This window comes from Spodoptera frugiperda, chromosome 19 (genome assembly GCF_023101765.2).
Source record: "Spodoptera frugiperda isolate SF20-4 chromosome 19, AGI-APGP_CSIRO_Sfru_2.0, whole genome shotgun sequence".
Lineage (NCBI taxonomy): Eukaryota > Metazoa > Arthropoda > Insecta > Lepidoptera > Noctuidae > Spodoptera > Spodoptera frugiperda.
In genome coordinates, this window is record NC_064230.1 from 2,616,681 (window position 1) to 2,633,764 (window position 17,084).

The 17,084-nt window shown below is 38.6% G+C and overlaps 1 protein-coding gene across 2 annotated transcripts; it reads left to right on the forward strand.

Moving 5' to 3' along the window:
- The first annotated feature begins 480 nt into the window (after window positions 1–480).
- On the forward strand, window positions 481–13,260 carry LOC118281195 (ferrochelatase, mitochondrial). Of its 2 annotated transcripts, XM_050700965.1 has the most exons (11): window positions 481–627; window positions 845–907; window positions 1,484–1,611; window positions 2,988–3,153; window positions 4,240–4,357; window positions 4,989–5,090; window positions 6,598–6,763; window positions 7,328–7,483; window positions 10,315–10,431; window positions 11,680–11,807; window positions 12,467–12,617. In XM_050700965.1, the coding sequence occupies exons 2-11, from the start codon at window positions 892–894 to the stop codon at window positions 12,594–12,596; spliced, it is 1,227 nt and encodes a 408-aa protein (XP_050556922.1). In that variant the 5' UTR covers window positions 481–627; window positions 845–891; the 3' UTR covers window positions 12,597–12,617. The 2 variants fall into 2 exon arrangements, with proteins under 2 accessions (XP_050556922.1, XP_050556921.1); XM_050700964.1 differs by lacking the exon at window positions 481–627 and having other exon boundaries at window positions 728–907; window positions 12,467–13,260.
- The last annotated feature ends 3,824 nt before the right edge of the window (window positions 13,261–17,084 follow it).

Consider the following 17,084-nt stretch of genomic DNA (forward strand, 5'->3'; position numbering starts at 1 on the left):
TTTGTTGCTATTCGATATTCCTGTTGCAGTTAATATAATTAATATCAACAATTTAAACATTTTATGGTATTGCTGTGTTTTCATAAGTCCTAAGTTCAGTATCTATTCCTATCCTTAGTACGAGTATGTTTTACGTTTAACGAGATTGAAACCTGAGCGCGTTCGGTGTTCCAATTGATTGATTGGATCAACCGAGCCGCCCAATTAAAGCGTTCTTCTTAAACAAACTCGTACTAAGTTGTTTACGAAAACACCCATAATATTTTTAAAATGTCTGTTATTTTTGATAAAGATCACTGGTATAGAAGAAACAAATATTTCTACACTGTTTGTTGCCTGCTTTTTACGATTTAAATCACATTTACAATAAAAGTAGACTTAATCACAGTTAAGTCTACCGAAACATATACGGTTTTTTCACATCACTGATAGAACGAATGAAAATTGTGATAAGAGATCGGTTACCGGTTGTACTAATCATTCACCATTCACCTGTCAAGTGTCAAATAATTATATTTAATGTAATGTCAATATTCTTGTGAGGAGTGAGTGTGCGGAAAATAAGCGATAAAATTCTAATTACAATTAAATAATTAACTTATTGCATTTATTTTAAAACATTCTTAGGTCGGTTTTTTCACATCACTGATAGAACGAATGAAAATTGTGATAAGAGATCGGTTACCGGTTGTACTAATCATTCACCATTCATCTTGTCAAATGTCAAATACTTTGATTTAATTGTCAGTATTCCAGTAAGGAGTGAGTGTGCGGAAAATAAGCGATAAAATTCTAATTACAATTAAACAATTAACTTATTGCATTTATTTTAAAACATTCTTAGGTCTGTGTAGCGATTTAATCATTCCTATATAAGTGTCTGTCAACAAAATGCTGCAATCTATTTGTGAGTACCGGAAACGAAACTAAATTTTTTATTATTTATTTTCTGTATTATTAAGTTTCACATCCTCTATTTAGGTTGGTTATTTATTGCTTCGTTATTTGCAATAACAGTTGTGTAAATAATTTATTGGTTACAGTCGAATAAGCACTTACAAATATGACCTAAAAATATTGTTTTTAGTTATGTAAAAAATTTCGTAATACATGCAATAAAAGGCGTATTTAATGGAAAGGTTTTAGTATTACATTTTGCAATTTATTATTTACTGCTTTTTGTAGACATTTTTTAAGGAATATTATGGTTTTCTCTTGTATCATGGGTGCGTTTACAAACATACAAGTTCACATACACATGTCACCCAGACCCGAAACAACAATTTGTGGATCACACAGAGTTGCAACATGTGGGAATCGAACCTGCTACACATTGCATGGCAGCCGGTAGCCCAGCCACTGCACTAACCATATAGTCAAATATATCAGTCATATAATTTACACTGTGAATACATGCAGTGATGCATGGATGTATCATACAAGAGCTGCTGTTGTTTCTAAAATCTTTCTCTATGGGTTTCAGGTCGCAATGCGTTTACACGTATATCCAGGACAGTGTCCTATGCCACTGCGGCGGGGACGGAGGCAGTCACGAAACCAAAGACTGCTATTGTCATGTTAAATATGGGCGGTCCTACTAATATAGATGAGGTGAGATTTTTTTTTAACATCAATTAGTCTGGGTTAGGCCACCCACCTGCTTACTGCCAGGACGGCAAAGCGAAGATGTGGCCGAAGACAGAACACACAGATTTCGAAAGTACCTATTGACTCTGACCTTGAAAAGACCCAGGTTGTATTTCTCAGGAAAAATAGAAACCGGCAGATTATTACATTTATTAGTCAAAATCATAGTCAACACATATTCTTAAATTAATCCTTAATTAGGCAGTTTTGAAATATCTAATTGAATTTTCCATCAGTGAAGTTAAACTATTTCTAGCTATATTTAACATCTGTTTGAATTCTCTGTTATCATAATTTTTCCATTATAATTAGAAACTAATAAAAGATAAAGCAACATAGTTTCTAGAATACTACATAGGTTGGAAACAGATATTAGTTAATAATAAAATATGAAAATCAAAATGTAGATAACCCTAGTTTTCGAAAGGTTATCTCTTCGAATAAGTATAATTATGTATTTACAAAGTCACAATGTTACTGTTTTCAAATTAATATACATATTACATAATATGCAGGAGAGGCTGGAGATTTTGATTCTTAATTATTCTGTATGGGTTTTTCTAGTAACTATTTAACACATTGAACGCCGTGGTGGTCACCGGTGACAGACGTTAGCGGAGGATTCGCCTTCAACAGTTTTCTATTGGCAGTCAAAGACTTAACGAGATGACTCGACAAGTTTCGAGCCATGCTGAGGGCAATTTAACTTAGCTCTACTCTATTATACCAAAATCCCTTGTTCGCCATTTTGTTTGCGGCCTAATGCAAACAGTTACTTATACACGTAATAAACCAAATAGTAAATAAATGCTATCTAAGTATGACAAATAAGATTATTGATGTTGCCATTGCATAATTCAAACCAAACAATGATTGGACAGAAGTGTAATGATAAGAAAGTTATTTCATAATGGTATACCTAATAGATATGTCTTATAAAGATGACTATATAGGGTGACTGGTAATTAGTGAACGATATTTAAACACGTGATTGTACTCATGATTACAAACAACTTTCCCGAAGAAACTTTTTTGTATACTCATTAGTTTTATTTTTATCACAATAACAAAAAAATTACAAAGTTTCGTGAGGCGAGGCGCCAGCGGCCGCGAAAGACTAGAAACTAGATAGGTATTTTCTGCTCACTGCTGACCATGCGAAAACACGCGTGCGCGCGAAATTTTGCGACTGCCCATGAACAATACCAGAGAAGTTTCAAGTGTTTTACTGGCCTTATTTTAAGGGGAGATTAGCCCTCAGTATGACTCTCCCACACCTAGCTTAGGGAACATCACACCCTTCTCCCTAAATTACAATAACATTTTTTTCCACGTTCCAGGTAGGAGATTATCTACATCGGATCATGACGGATCGCGACATGATACAGCTACCTGTTCAGGGTAAACTGGGGCCCTGGATAGCGTCCAGACGCACTGAGGATGTGCAGAAGAAATACATGGAGATTGGAGGCGGATCACCTATACTGAAGTGGACAAATAGCCAAGGTATGTACCTTCTATGTATGTCGTGCTAGCTAAGGAGGAGGCAGGGCGCGTGAGGGAATGAACCTCCTCACGCCTCAGCCGTCGATAGAGACACTCTGGCCATAATTGCGGGTCTGCGGACGGCGAGCAATGGTAGCTCGCCGCCCGTGCGTGCACCAGAACCAGACCCGTGCGTGCGGCGTGTCGCGTTCCGCGCCTCACAGAGGCATCAGACCACAACAGGTGGGCTGAAGCCTGCTCCGGACTACCTAGCGGGTTTTTTTCCTTTTTATATAATAATATAAATAGGTAATAATATATAATAAGGTCCGTGCCCTTGTCATAAAATTTTTTTTATAATAAATCTAATCAATATTTATAATGCCTATGTTACATACTACAATTTAACCACAACTATAATTATTATTGTTACAAAAATACTTATTCATTATCACAATTTTACTATTTACTAAATTCAATTCACCGACGGCTCTGCCAAGTCAGCCCACCAACGCACTGGGAGAGCCCACCTGCCCTGAACGGGTGCCTTCTGCTGAGAAAGCACTTGTTCACGAGTATAACGCAATTGGTCCGGTCAACCATTTTGTTGGGACCGGAACAACCCAACACATAACGCCACCGACTGCGGCCTACCTAGCGGGTTTACCGGGTTTCCGGCTCGAAAGGCAGGAGTAGGAACGGGTAGTTTGTAGCCAGACTGATTTTCCCCCTTCAAAAAAAAAAAGACTTAGCAATCTACTTACAGCCAATTGAAAAAAGACACAATATTTTCTATATAAAATAACATATATCCGTATCCTTTCAGGGCATCTACTAGTACAAGATAGAACCGGTCACATAGTTTAACAGCTTAGCCGTCTTCGTATCGTATCTTTGTAGCATAGCTCCATAGCACGTCTCTGTTGGAAAATCACTTAACTATTTAACACTGTCACGGACTGTGTGAAAAACTAAAATTCCTCAAACTCCTTTTCCAGGAAGCAAGACCCCTTACTTAGAACCAGCGTATAAAGTTCACATCACACATCCCAAATTAGATGTAAAAGCGAGATTAGTCACATTGGCTTATAATTCATATCCTTCCAGGGCATCTACTAGTACAAGCGTTAGACAAGCTACACCCGGAGACTGCGCCCCACAAACACTACGTCTGCTTCAGATACGTGCCCCCCTTCACACACGATGCCTTCACTGCCCTTGAGAAGTAAGTATACCTATAATAGGGATAATGACGGGGTATATAAAGATCGTATTATTATCAGCCTACAAGAGGCCACTGTTGACCAAAAGCCTCTTGTCTCTCGGAGAAGGTTTGAGCATCAATCACCACGCTTGCTCAATGCGGGTTGACGATTTCAAACTTATAATTAGAAATCACTAGAAAACTTGGCGAACTCCGTTTCGCCACCAATGATTTTCCATGTTTTCCTGCTTTTCTTTGCTATAAACCTCACGGAGCCCGAGACCTTTCCAACGAATGCAAAACCGTGGAAATCGGTTCGTGCGTTCTGGAGTTATAGCGTCAGGAAAGAAAACTCGACTTATTTTTTTAACATTATAAAATAAAACTTAGTTATTTACCCTATTATTATCAGCCTATATTTGGCAACTGCTGACCAAAGCTCTTGTCACTCGGAGTAGGTTTGAGCATTAATCACCATGCTAGCTCAATGTGGGTTGGGAATTTCCAACTCAAAATTAGAAATTATAAGCCCAGGTTTCATTACTATGTTTTCTTTCACCCTTTGTCAGTAGTGTCTAAATAATCTTAGAAAGACCCCAAACTCAGATGACTAAAGACCCCATACGAATAATTCTTGTGTATATGATTGCAGTGACGGCGTGGAGCGAGCGGTGATATTTTCCCAGTACCCACAGTACAGCTGTGCCACGACAGGGTCCAGTTTAAATGCGATCGCAGACTTCTATCAGAATAGGTAAGATTAAAACATCATCATCTTTATGTCTATACTTACGAGAGAGAAAAGAGTAACCTATGGAGTTTCTTGCTCGTTCTTCTCCATAGGAATCTACACTTTGGAACGAGCAAATAGAGCAACTAGAGGACTGACCGACAGACAGATATTTTTAATATTATTATATTGGCTTTGACGTTCAAAAGTGCCTTCCTGATCTATTTGAAATAAATAATTTTGACTTTGACTTTACGTAAGACTAACGCTCGAATACTGACTGAAATATGTTATATCGACTTCACGGTTGGTGCGGTAGCTGGGTTACCGGCTGCCACGTAACGTGTAGCGGGTTCGATTTCCGCACGAAGCAACTCTTTGTGTGATCCACAAATTGTTATTTCGGGTCTGGGTGTCATGTGTATGTGAACTTGTATGTTTGTAAACGCACCCACGACACAGGAGAAAATAGTAGTGTGGGGCAACGTTTAAAAAAATGTACTACTCAATTTTAATTTGTATTTAAATATCGTGCTATCTCTGTTTCTTAAAAAGAATTTGTAGTGACAGAACTATTCTTGAGAGTGTCTTAAAATTGTGTGGCGTTTGAGTATTTGACCATAAGAGAAACTAAACTAACTTCAGGCCTCATCAAGATTAAAAAAGAAAATGTTGACGTGTAAAGGTAAGCGTCCACAGGCACGCATCGCACGCATTCCGTATGACGTCATCAGCACGCATCGCATGTAGACATTGCTGATGATGCGGTCCGTACGATGCGGATCAGTGGACGCAGTTGTATGAGTTTCTATACAAGACAAACTAAAATCCATTGCGTGCGATGCGTACGATGCGGGCCTGTGGACGCTTACCTTAAAAGTGCTCTTTTGTAGCCTTTCTAGTGTCGTTTCTCTCTAATGTGGAGTAAAATAGCATTTTAAACAAAATTAATAGAAAATGTTGTTTTGTTTCATAATTTTGTATGGCATAAGCCAATAAACGAGCATTCGGATCACCGGATAGTAAGCAATCGCCCATTGACACTTGAAACACCAGAGGCGTTACAAGTGCGCTGTCGGCCTTTTGGTGGTTAGGAATCTAAGTGTTGTTAGGGAATCGGGGATTGGGAAGATCACACAACGCAAGCATTGTTTCACGTCAGTTTTTCCTGCACGGCCGTGGTATAACTCCGGTCGAGCCAGCCCATTCGTGCCGAAGCATGGCTCTCCCACACTTTTAACCTCATTTCTTTTTAACCCCCGACGCAAAAAGAGGGGTGTTATAAGTTTGACGTGTCTGTCTGTCTGTCTGTCTGTGTATCTGTCTGTCTGTGGCATCATAACTCCCGAACGGATGCAGTGATTTCAATTTTGCGGTCCCCCAACGCGACGTATTTTTGTTTTAGAATTATTAGTACATTCTTAGGTACTTTAAGATTATGTTTACTACTTTATTATTTTTTACTTTTTAAAGGGAAATTAAGTTTTTGTGTCGGGGATTTTTTTAATTTTTTATTCCTTTCTACCAACAGGCCAGTACCGAAACACATAAAGTTTAGCTTAATAGAGCGCTGGGCGTCACATCCGTTGTTAGCCAAGGTGTTTGCGGAGCGTATCAGAGAGAAACTAGAGGTGTTTGATGATAAAGTCAGGGATGATGTGGTTATACTGTTTACGGCACACAGTCTGCCGCTCAAGGTATGTGTTCTTATCTATACAGTCCTAGTCCTAGTCTTATCTATCCATATAATGTATGATCTGTGATCCAAGACAGTCATTCATGTCCTTGGGACGCACCGGAGTTCAACTCGGCTCAGGTCCTTATGATCGTAGCGTGATGATTTATAGCTTAAATGCTATATAAGCTATAAGTGTATAAGGCTATAAGTTATAGCCTTCCTTGACAAATGCACTAACAAAAAAAGAATTATTCAAATCTGACTAGTAGTTCCAGAGAGAATCACATTTACACTAACACCCAAACTCTTTTTGCTTTATATAAGGTGACGGGTAATTAGTGAAGGATATTTAAACACGTGATTGTACTCATGATTACAAACAACTTTCCCGAAGAAACTTTCTTTGTATGTTCATTAGTTTTATCGCAATAACGACGTCCCACTACATTTTAAATCAATATAATATCGTCGAAGGTACTTTTTTCATAAGAAAATAAAAAATACGTGTCTAATGTTTTAAAATAATCTACAAGACGGACATTGAAATAAAAATTAGTCATCTACCCTATTTCCCCCCTTACAGGCGGTATCCCGTGGCGACACGTACCCCCACGAAGTAGCCGCGACGGTGGCCAACACGATGATACATTTGAACGTGAAGAACCCATACAGACTGGTGTGGCAGTCTAAAGTGGGACCGTTGCCATGGTTACAGCCCTATACTGATGATGCTATTAAGGTAATATGTTTATTTAAACTGACATGATCACTAACACTGTTATTAGAACTTAAGACGGGATATTTAGAAGCAACAGTGCCGAAATATCGGAAACTCACCAAAGTGAATAAACATGGTAAATATCCCGTCATAAGTTCTAATAATAATGTTTATTTATTTAAGATTTATGTCTTTTTTTTTGACATAAATTGACTTGACTGTCTCGTTAGTCCAGTGGTCTCAAGTGCAAATGCCGGACAAAATAATATTAAGAATGAAACTGATAAGGATCCAGTATTAGTAGCTGTTAGTGAGTATTATTTGAATGGATGGCCAGATAATAAGAGAGATGCGAAAGACATAGTAAAACCTTATTGGGAGGTGCGTAGTGAGTTGCATGTAATTAACGGAATATTACTTAGAAATGATCGTGTTGTAATTCCTGCTGCATTGCGGCGTACTATGCTAGAACGGATACACGAAGGTCATTTAGGCGTTGAAAAATGTCAACGAAGAGCACGTGACGTAATGTGGTGGCCGGGCATGACCGCGGACATCGCGCGAGTGGTGCTGGACTGTGAAACGTGCCAGCGGCACCGTGCCGACAATCCGCGCGAGCCGCTCAGGCCGCATGCTGTGCCCGAGCGGCCGTGGGAAGTTTTAGCAGCCGATATTTTCGATTATCAAGGAAAACATTTTCTCTTAGTAGTAGACTATTATTCAAAATTTGTAGAGGTTGCTTCATTAAATAATTTATATAGTGTTACAGTTATAACTGCTATGAAGAGCATGTTCAGTCGTTTTGGCATACCGAAAAAAGTTGTGACGGATAACGGCCCACAATTTACGTCCGAAGATTTTAAACTATTTAGTGATTCATGGGAGTTTATTCACGAAACTAGTTCTCCATTGTACCCAAGATCAAATGGTTTAGCTGAACGTAATATAAGAACTATTAAATCACTGTTCTTAAAAGCACAAAAAAGCAATGAGGAGTGGCAGATAGCATTGCTTAATTTTAGAAATACACCTATTACTGGTGAACAGTATTCACCAGCGCAGCTCCTTATGAGTCGTCGTTTAAATACTAAGCTTCCTGCAAATCCAAAAATACTACAACCGGAATTAGCACGGAGTAATATTGTCCATAATGAAAGAAAACAAAGAATTGATAAGTATAAATATCAATATAATAAAGGTACACGAAATTTAAAACCATTATTAACTAACCAGAATATTCGAATGAAACAAAAAAATGAGTGGGTTAAAGCTAAAGTAATTGGTACTGCTCGAGGTGATAGGTCTTACTGGGTGGAGACTGAAAATGGCGGCCGCTATCGTAGAAATCGTCAACATCTGATGAACCTACCTTTGTTGCATAATAAAAATAAGATAAACATTGATAACGGTCAAGCCTACAATCATCGTCGATTCGATGACTCATGGGAGGACGATAACAATACTAATAATAGCAACAAAGTTGCCGGTTCACCGCGCGGTGCGGGCTCCTCGTTATCAACAGATGCTAGTAATAATGCTGTACGGTCAGCGCACACCTCTCCCGCAAGTCCGAAAACGACTAGATGTGGACGAGTAGTGCGCCCACCGGTACGTTTTGGCTATGATGATTAACTTAAATTACGCATGTTATTGATTATAAATTATAAAGTTGTATGATACTAAAATACTGAAAATGAAGTTTTATAAATTGGTAATGAATTCTAATGATCTGATTGTTATTTATTGTATTTTTTTTATGTTTTACAGCATTAATGAACTAAAAACTAATTAAGCTAGCTACTATTAAAATTGCGTTGATAAATTATACATTGCATGTTATTAAAATGAAATGAACTGTTTTATTTATAATTATCATTAAGTTTTACTAAGTATTTGGAAGTTTACAGTGTTAAACATTTACGTACAAACTATGTAATATTATATACTTGTCAATAACAGTTAAAGAAAATCAATTACTATTCTAGTTTTGGTTATATTATACCGATATTAATACAGATGTCGATGGTACCTATTAGGCGATATTAATTGTTACTTGAACAGGATTGTGTTTATCTAATTAGATACAATTCTGTTTAGAGTTTTGTTTTTTTCTTTCTTTTGTGTGAGAAAAGAGATGTAGGATAGGTACTTACTTTAATTATGAAATTAATAGATACCTTCAACTAAACTTACTTATCTTAATTTTAATAAGGGGGAAGATGTAATGGTTGATGTTATAATGTTAATATTGTGAGGGTATCTGTAACAGCTTACTTAATAAAACAGTCGTTTCCAAGATGTCGTTTCATTCAGACACGTATAATACTACAGGAATCTCGGATCCGATTCCCGAGTCGGACTAATACTGGGCTTTTTTCTGTTATCGAATTTTTTCAATAGTAGCACGGAGTCTGGAATTGTGTCCAGTGTATGGAAATAAGCTCACCCCGTATTACATGGGACTTATAACACAAATGGTGGAAAGTGGGTGTACATTGTATAGCGGCATTACGTGCCGTAATGTTCACCTCTGCCTACCCCTTCGGGGATACAAGGCGTCACGTTGCATACATAGTTGTAACTATTGTTACATAACTTCATCATCATCATCATCAGCCGAGAGACGTCCACTGCTGAACAAAGGCCTCCCCCTTGGTCCTCCACGTAGAACGACAAGCCGCCACCTGCATCCACTGGCTCCCCGCCACTCTGACGATGTCGTCGGTCCACCTAGTGGGAGGTCTGCCCACGCTGCGTCTTCCGGTCCGCGGTCGCCACTCAGTCACCTTCCTGGGCCAGCGGCCATCAGTCCTCCGTTACATAACTTAAGTTTTTAATTCTTATTTTTTCAGGCATACGCGAAGCAAGGCAGGAAGCACCTACTGCTGGTGCCAATAGCCTTCGTGAACGAGCACATAGAGACATTGCACGAACTGGACATCGAATACTGCCACGATATTGCTAAAGAGGTGATTATATTATGTATTATTTTACTAATATTATATGTGTGAAAGTTTGTTACTCAATCACGTCAAAACGGCTGAAGGGATCGGGATGTAATTTGGAACAGGGGTGGAGTATGGTCTGACACATTGGCTACTTTTTATCCCACGGAAACGCGGACGAACCCGCTGGCAGCCATATTCATTGGTACACACCGTACACATAGCTTAGCACTGGTGGAAACCAGTTCAGTTAAGCTATGATTTTTATATGGAAAAATGCGTGCCATGGATGGTTATCCTACTATCGATACATCGCATAGTCGAGCTGCGCATCATCCTCGCTTAGCTTAGTATCAGTGGAAACGGCATCAGTTTCATAGCACATCTATGGTGGAAAAAACCACCCTAAGACATGCATAATGTAGTAGAGAAACATAATTTACCTGTGAACTCGCGAAACTGATTTTCGCACGTGTCACGTGTTTAGTAGCACGGTGTCTGGAAATATGCCCGGTATATGGCAATAGGCTCACCCTCTATTACATGGGACTTACAACATAAATTGTGAAATGTGTGTATACAATTGTACATTGTATAGCGGCATTACGTGCCGTAATGTGCACCTCTGCCTACCACCTTGCGGATAAAAGGCGTAACTGTTGTTTATTTAATAAAATAACTTATTTAAGCACTGTTTTATTATAAACATTTATTTAATAAGAAATTACACAGCACTTTCTTACGCTAGTAATAGCAAAGAGAATAGAATAGAGAGTTGACATAGACTAAGCAATGTTTAGTAAGTAAAGACTATATAATGTGATAGGGGTGGGACTTCTAACCCCTTAAGGCTGAGTACTACATCTAATTTTATCGACAAAAAAAATAATATGGGGGGTTGAAACCCCAATTGAAAATATTGAAAAATAGCAATAATTCAGAAATGATTTTTTTTTCTTACCAAAACATTATCAAGCATATGAAAAACGTAATGAATTAGTTAGCCAAGGTTATTAGTTACAGTTTGTCGTTTTTCTCTTGTTTCTACGACGCATACAACCTTTGATATCACATAAAGTATCAAGTGCGCCGTAATAGTCATAATTTTGAGGGGGATGGGGATTATGGGGGGTTCAACACCCCATATTATTTTTTGTCGATAAAATTAGATGTAGTACTCAGCCTTAACGGGTTAGAAGTCTCACCCCTATCACATTTTAGAATGCACGAATTTATATTAGAACAGTGACGATATTTTTTTTATATTTCCAGGCCGGTATAACACATATAGAGAGGGCTGCGACACCGAATGCTCACCCCACATTCATATCGGCACTAGCAGACATCGTAGTCAAGCATTTATCCGACCGGGAAAAGGTTTCAAAGCAATTTTTAACAAGGTAATGTAATAATATAGTTTTGTTTTATGGTATAAGCCGGTAAACGAGCAGACGTATCACTTGATGGTAAGCAATGGCACTTGAAACACCAGAGGCGTTACAGTTGCGTTGCCGGTCTTTTGGAGGTTAGGAATTTAAGGGAAAGGGGGGTAATTGGGCCTCCGGTAACCTCACTCACACAACGAAATACAACGCAAGCGTTGTGTCACGTCGGGTCAACTACTCTTTGTGTGATCCACAAATTATTGTTCCGGGTCTGGGTGTCATGTGTATGTGAACTTGTATGTTTGTAAACGTACCCACGACACAGGAGAATATCATGGTGTGGGGCAACGTTTTTTTTTTTTTTTAAATCCTTTAACTAAAAATCACGGTTTACACACATAAATTAATGGAGAAAAGCTCTACTAGTTTCGAGTCACAGAGGGACTCTTCATCATGAGCAGCGTGCGTTGATGCGGCGACGACACGCGTGGCGTAGCGTAGAGAGCGATTAGGCTTCTAGAAAAGCTCTACTAGTTTCGAAAAGCTTTGTTTATTTTTTTTAACTCTTTTTTTAAAAAACGTTGCCCCATACAATTTTTTCTCCTTTAATTTACACCGTTAATTTAGTGTGTCTCACGATAGTTATTATAAAAAACTTTTATCTTGTTTTTCAGGTGCCCCCACTGTGTAAGCGAACGGTGTAGTAGATCAAAGCAATTCTTCAGAGAGTTGTGCGGAGATGTGCTCACACAAACGACTAATATCACAGACAGCGAGACACCGCTGAAAGTTGTTAAAAATTAAATAAATACCTTTTAAACATTTGTTCCGATATTTGAATGTAGATTGTATTAGTTTTGTAAGGGTTTTTAATTGTTGTGTTTGTGGATTTGTCAGTTTATAAGGTGACTGGTAATTAGTGAACGATATTTTAATACGTGATTGTACTCATGATTATAAATAAGTTTCTCAAAGAAACTGTTTTTGTATAGTCATTAGTTTTATTTTTATCACAATAAACAACAAAATTTCGAGCGCGCGTGTTTTCGTATGATCAGCTGTTAGCAGCGAGGCGTCCGCGCCCGCATTATCGGAAGATTAGTAGGTATTTTGGAATATTACGCGCTCGTGCTAATGAAATTTGTTATTGTGATAAAAATAAAACTAATGTATATACAAAAACAGTTTCTTTGGGAAAGTTGTTTGTAATCATGAGTACAATCACGTGTTTAAATATCGTTCACTAATTACCAGTCACCCTATATACGCATCTCGCGCCCCTCTGTATGGGGGGTAGTACGACTTTGGCAGAAACAAGTATTTTATAAGCACCTCTGCCTATCCTTTGAGGTATAAAAAGCCATAATATAATGTGATTATATTGTATGCACTCTACAAACCAAAATGACCTCATTAGCGTTCTAAATAAAGTACATATTTGAATATTTTTACATAATTACATTATTTAGGTGCCATTGGTCGAGTGGTGGGTGCTTTTCCACCGGAGATGTGCTATGCTACGTTACTGTGGATAAGGCTCGGATACCGGTTAAATTTTCAAACCGCTATTATGTACTTGTACGCAAAACCTTTACATTGGGTTTCGTTCGTATAAACCGGTAATTGGAACAGTATTTTCATAAAGGTTTTTACGGATAAAACGGTTTAGATCAATGATAAATGATATTTATTTCTGTAAATAGGTCATAAAATAACACTTTTACACGTCAATATTTCAAATAACTAGATGAGGCAGGCATTTCCTATCCGACTACTCTGAGAAGAAATGCCGAAACAAACTCAGAGGTCATAGTCTCTTTTAAAGTCCAGACAATGAAATAGAGGATAATGTGAGAGAACCGTGCAAGTTGATTCTGTAGTGGTCTTTTGAGGAAAGAACCACAACAGTTTGAGCGGACCTGTTCAGATGGCAGCACGCATGTGTCAGTTTACAATCAGCTCAATAAAAACCGGTTAATACGGACGCACATCAAAGAAACACCGCGCGCTGTTCAGATTATATTTAATAATAATATTTCAACGCGTTTACCGACATGCCCCTCGTCGAATAAACCGGTTAATTTAGGTTAAAATAAAGTTCTTTAAATGTTCACGTTCTTAAGAAAAGTTCGGAGGAAAACCGATATAAACCGGCATTAACCGGTATTTTTTAAACCGGCATTAACCGGTATTTTTTAAACCGGTTCCGAGCCTTGACTGTGGATGCGTTTGGCTTCCACCAATCATATTCATTGGTACACATAGCTTAGCACTGGTGGAAACGGACAAAGGTGAATATTTTAACAAAGAAAAACATATTTTAGGGCTATTAGGTTACCATTTGATAATATAATAAGGCGGCTATCAGAAATATATTGTTGTTAGTAAAAGACAAAGAATGCTATTTATTTTAAGTTAAATATGGTATGGGTATATAAATGAATAAATACGTTTTTTTTTTATTTATCATTTTGGTGTTTTATTTATGTCTACTGAAAATCCTGTCCCAAAGTGAGTTTTTTAGAGACTATCCTTTAAATATATCATACTTTAAATCAGTAACGCAGGCGACGACAGAGATGTAGTCTTGTGTATTAATTTTTAATTTTGAGGACATTTTTTTGTCTTCTGCGGGTCACTATTTACGAACCACTGATATAGTGATCTAAGAGGAAGTGTTGACCCTTCTGTGGCGACACATGACATGACAAGTGACAGATGACAGAATTCGCACATAGACGATCGACGAGCAAATTAACGGATGACGTCATAAATCCTACATCGGAAATATGAAAATTACATGCGAATAAACATGGATAGAAAATCCCAACGAACAACAGTCGGGCAGAAAGCTCGCCAGGCATGATCACCTTGACTGGTCGGAATATCCTCCTTTTCTTAGGGAAATTTATTCACTGTTCCCTAAAGTTTTATTGCGGGAAAAGCCGATTGTAAAAGCTAGTTTAATAATAAAACAATGATGAAATACATTACCTACCGCACCATATACACATACGCACCTATCCTGATTAAATATTTAGCGCGCGTGACACATTGACCATCTTACATCACGCGACGTGTTTCAACTGACAATCGTATTGAAAAGCGAAAGTTATTTTGTATACTTTAACTCAATATTATAGTATAGACATAGCTCAAAGGATTAGCAAGCTGAAGTGGCAGTGGGTCAGTTACATTTGTTGATGAATCGATGATTGGTTGGGGTAAACGTATTCTAGAGTGGAGACCGCATGTAGGCAAGCGTAGTGTAGGGCGCCCTCCAGCTAGGTGGAGTGACGATAGCAAGGTGGCTGGTAGTGGTTGGATGCGTAGAGCTGAAGATCGAGCTCAGTGGCGTGCCTTTAGAGAGGCATATGTCCAGCAGTGGACGAGAACGGGCTGATGATGATGAACTTAAAAGTAGTAAGTAGGTCTATACCTAAAGGTGTAACTTGTAATGCGTCGCCACAAGTGTGAACCACTGATTGTGGTTGGGATTTATTTTATTACAATGAAAAGTATACCGAAGTATGCGGATAAGAATTCTTACCCTGGTTTTTCCATTATAAACCATTACCGTTCGGGGAACTACAGATGTGACGTAGTAAAACTAACCAGATATTTTCATTCTTATTGTCTTACTATCTTTTGCCAGACACCTGAAACACCAGAGGCGTTACAAGTGCGTTACCGGCCTATTGGGGGATAGGAGTTTGAGCGTTGTTGGGGATTCGGGGACCGGGAAGATTTGGAACTTAGGAAGGGGTACACTCGGTTTTACCATTCGGGGAACTACCAAATGTCATGTGACGTAGTAAAGCTAACCAGATATTTCCATCGGCCGTTATTGTCTAACTAGCTTCTGCCAGACAAACGAAACGTTTTGAGGCTTAGTTTTATAGTATAAGCCAGTAAACGAGCAGACGGATCATCTGATGGTAAGTAATCGCCGCCGCCAATGGACACTTGAAACACCAGAAGCGTTACAATTGAGTTGCCGGCCTAAATTAGCGGAGTTTAAGGGTTGTTGGGGAATCGGATTGAGAAGATTGTGAAGGGGGAATTGGGCTTTCGGTTACCTGACTTACTAAACAAAACACAACGCAAGCGTTGTTTAACGTCGGTTTTCTGCTCGGCCGTGGTATCACTCCGGTCGAGCCGGCGCATTCGTGCCTAAGCATGGCAAAACCACTTTCTGAGCGTTTATCTACACAATTTTCCTTATAATATAATTGATTTTAAATTGGAATGTGTTAGAAAAACACTATGTCTAATCCATGAAGGTTACTTAAAAGTAAAAGGAATTAATTAACAATCTTTATGCTAAATTAGAATCTGGGTTTAGTCTAGACCACATTTTCGGTCGTTGAGGGCTTAGTATTTGTTTTATGGTATAAGCCGGTAAACGAGCAGACGGATCACCTGATGGTAAGCAATCGCCGCCGCCCATGGACACTTGAAACACCAGAGGCGTTACAAGTTGCCAGCATTTTGGGGGTTAGCAATATAAGAGTTGTCGGGGAATCGGGGATTGGGAAAGAAGGGTAATTGGACCCTCAGTAACTTCACCGAAACATTTGCCAGCCTTTCGGCTGATGATGATGAATATAAGAGTTGTCGGGGAATCGAGGATTCGGAAGGCTGGGAAGGGGGCTAATTGGGCCTCCAGTAACCTCACTCACACAACGCAAGCATTGTTTCACGTCGGTTTTCTGCTCGGCCGTGGTATCACTCCGGTCGAGCCGGCCCATTCGTGCCGAAGCATGGCTCATACCATAAAAAAAGAAAACGGCTCGACGGATTTAGTTGCAATTACGCATACAGATAGACCATGACATAGATTAAGATTTTATAAACATAGCTACTTTCTATCCTGCTAAAGACGACGTAATATCGGCGATAAAGATGAGTCAGACTTATATACTTATGTATATCTATGTATTAGGTATAGGTTGGTGCCCATACTACATATCTATGAAGCAAGTACAAAGAGGAGATGCCATAATGTGATTGTGCACTGTGACACAAAAACACGGCCCTGCCCAATCTATTATTGGCATCTATACTTAAAGCTGAAGAGTTTGTTTGTTTGAACTCCGGAACTACTGATCCGATTTGAATAAATATTTTTAAGTTAGATAGTCCATTTTTCGAGGAAGGCTATAGGCTATAAAACATGATGCTATGATGAATAAGAACCGAGCAGTGGGTAATAAATTATATGTCTCTTCGCAACGCACGTATGTCTCTTCTTTACGCCTAAACTACTTTACCGATTTGAATAATTCTTTT

What these genes read in the sequence shown, in the direction of transcription:
- LOC118281195 (XM_050700965.1), top strand. An exon ending in GCAGACTTCTATCAGAATAG is followed by an intron (nt 5,091 to 6,597) that starts GTAAGATTAAAA and finishes TTCTACCAACAG; the next exon opens with GCCAGTACCGAAACACATAA. An exon ending in ATACTGATGATGCTATTAAG is followed by an intron (nt 7,484 to 10,314) that starts GTAATATGTTTA and finishes TTATTTTTTCAG; the next exon opens with GCATACGCGAAGCAAGGCAG.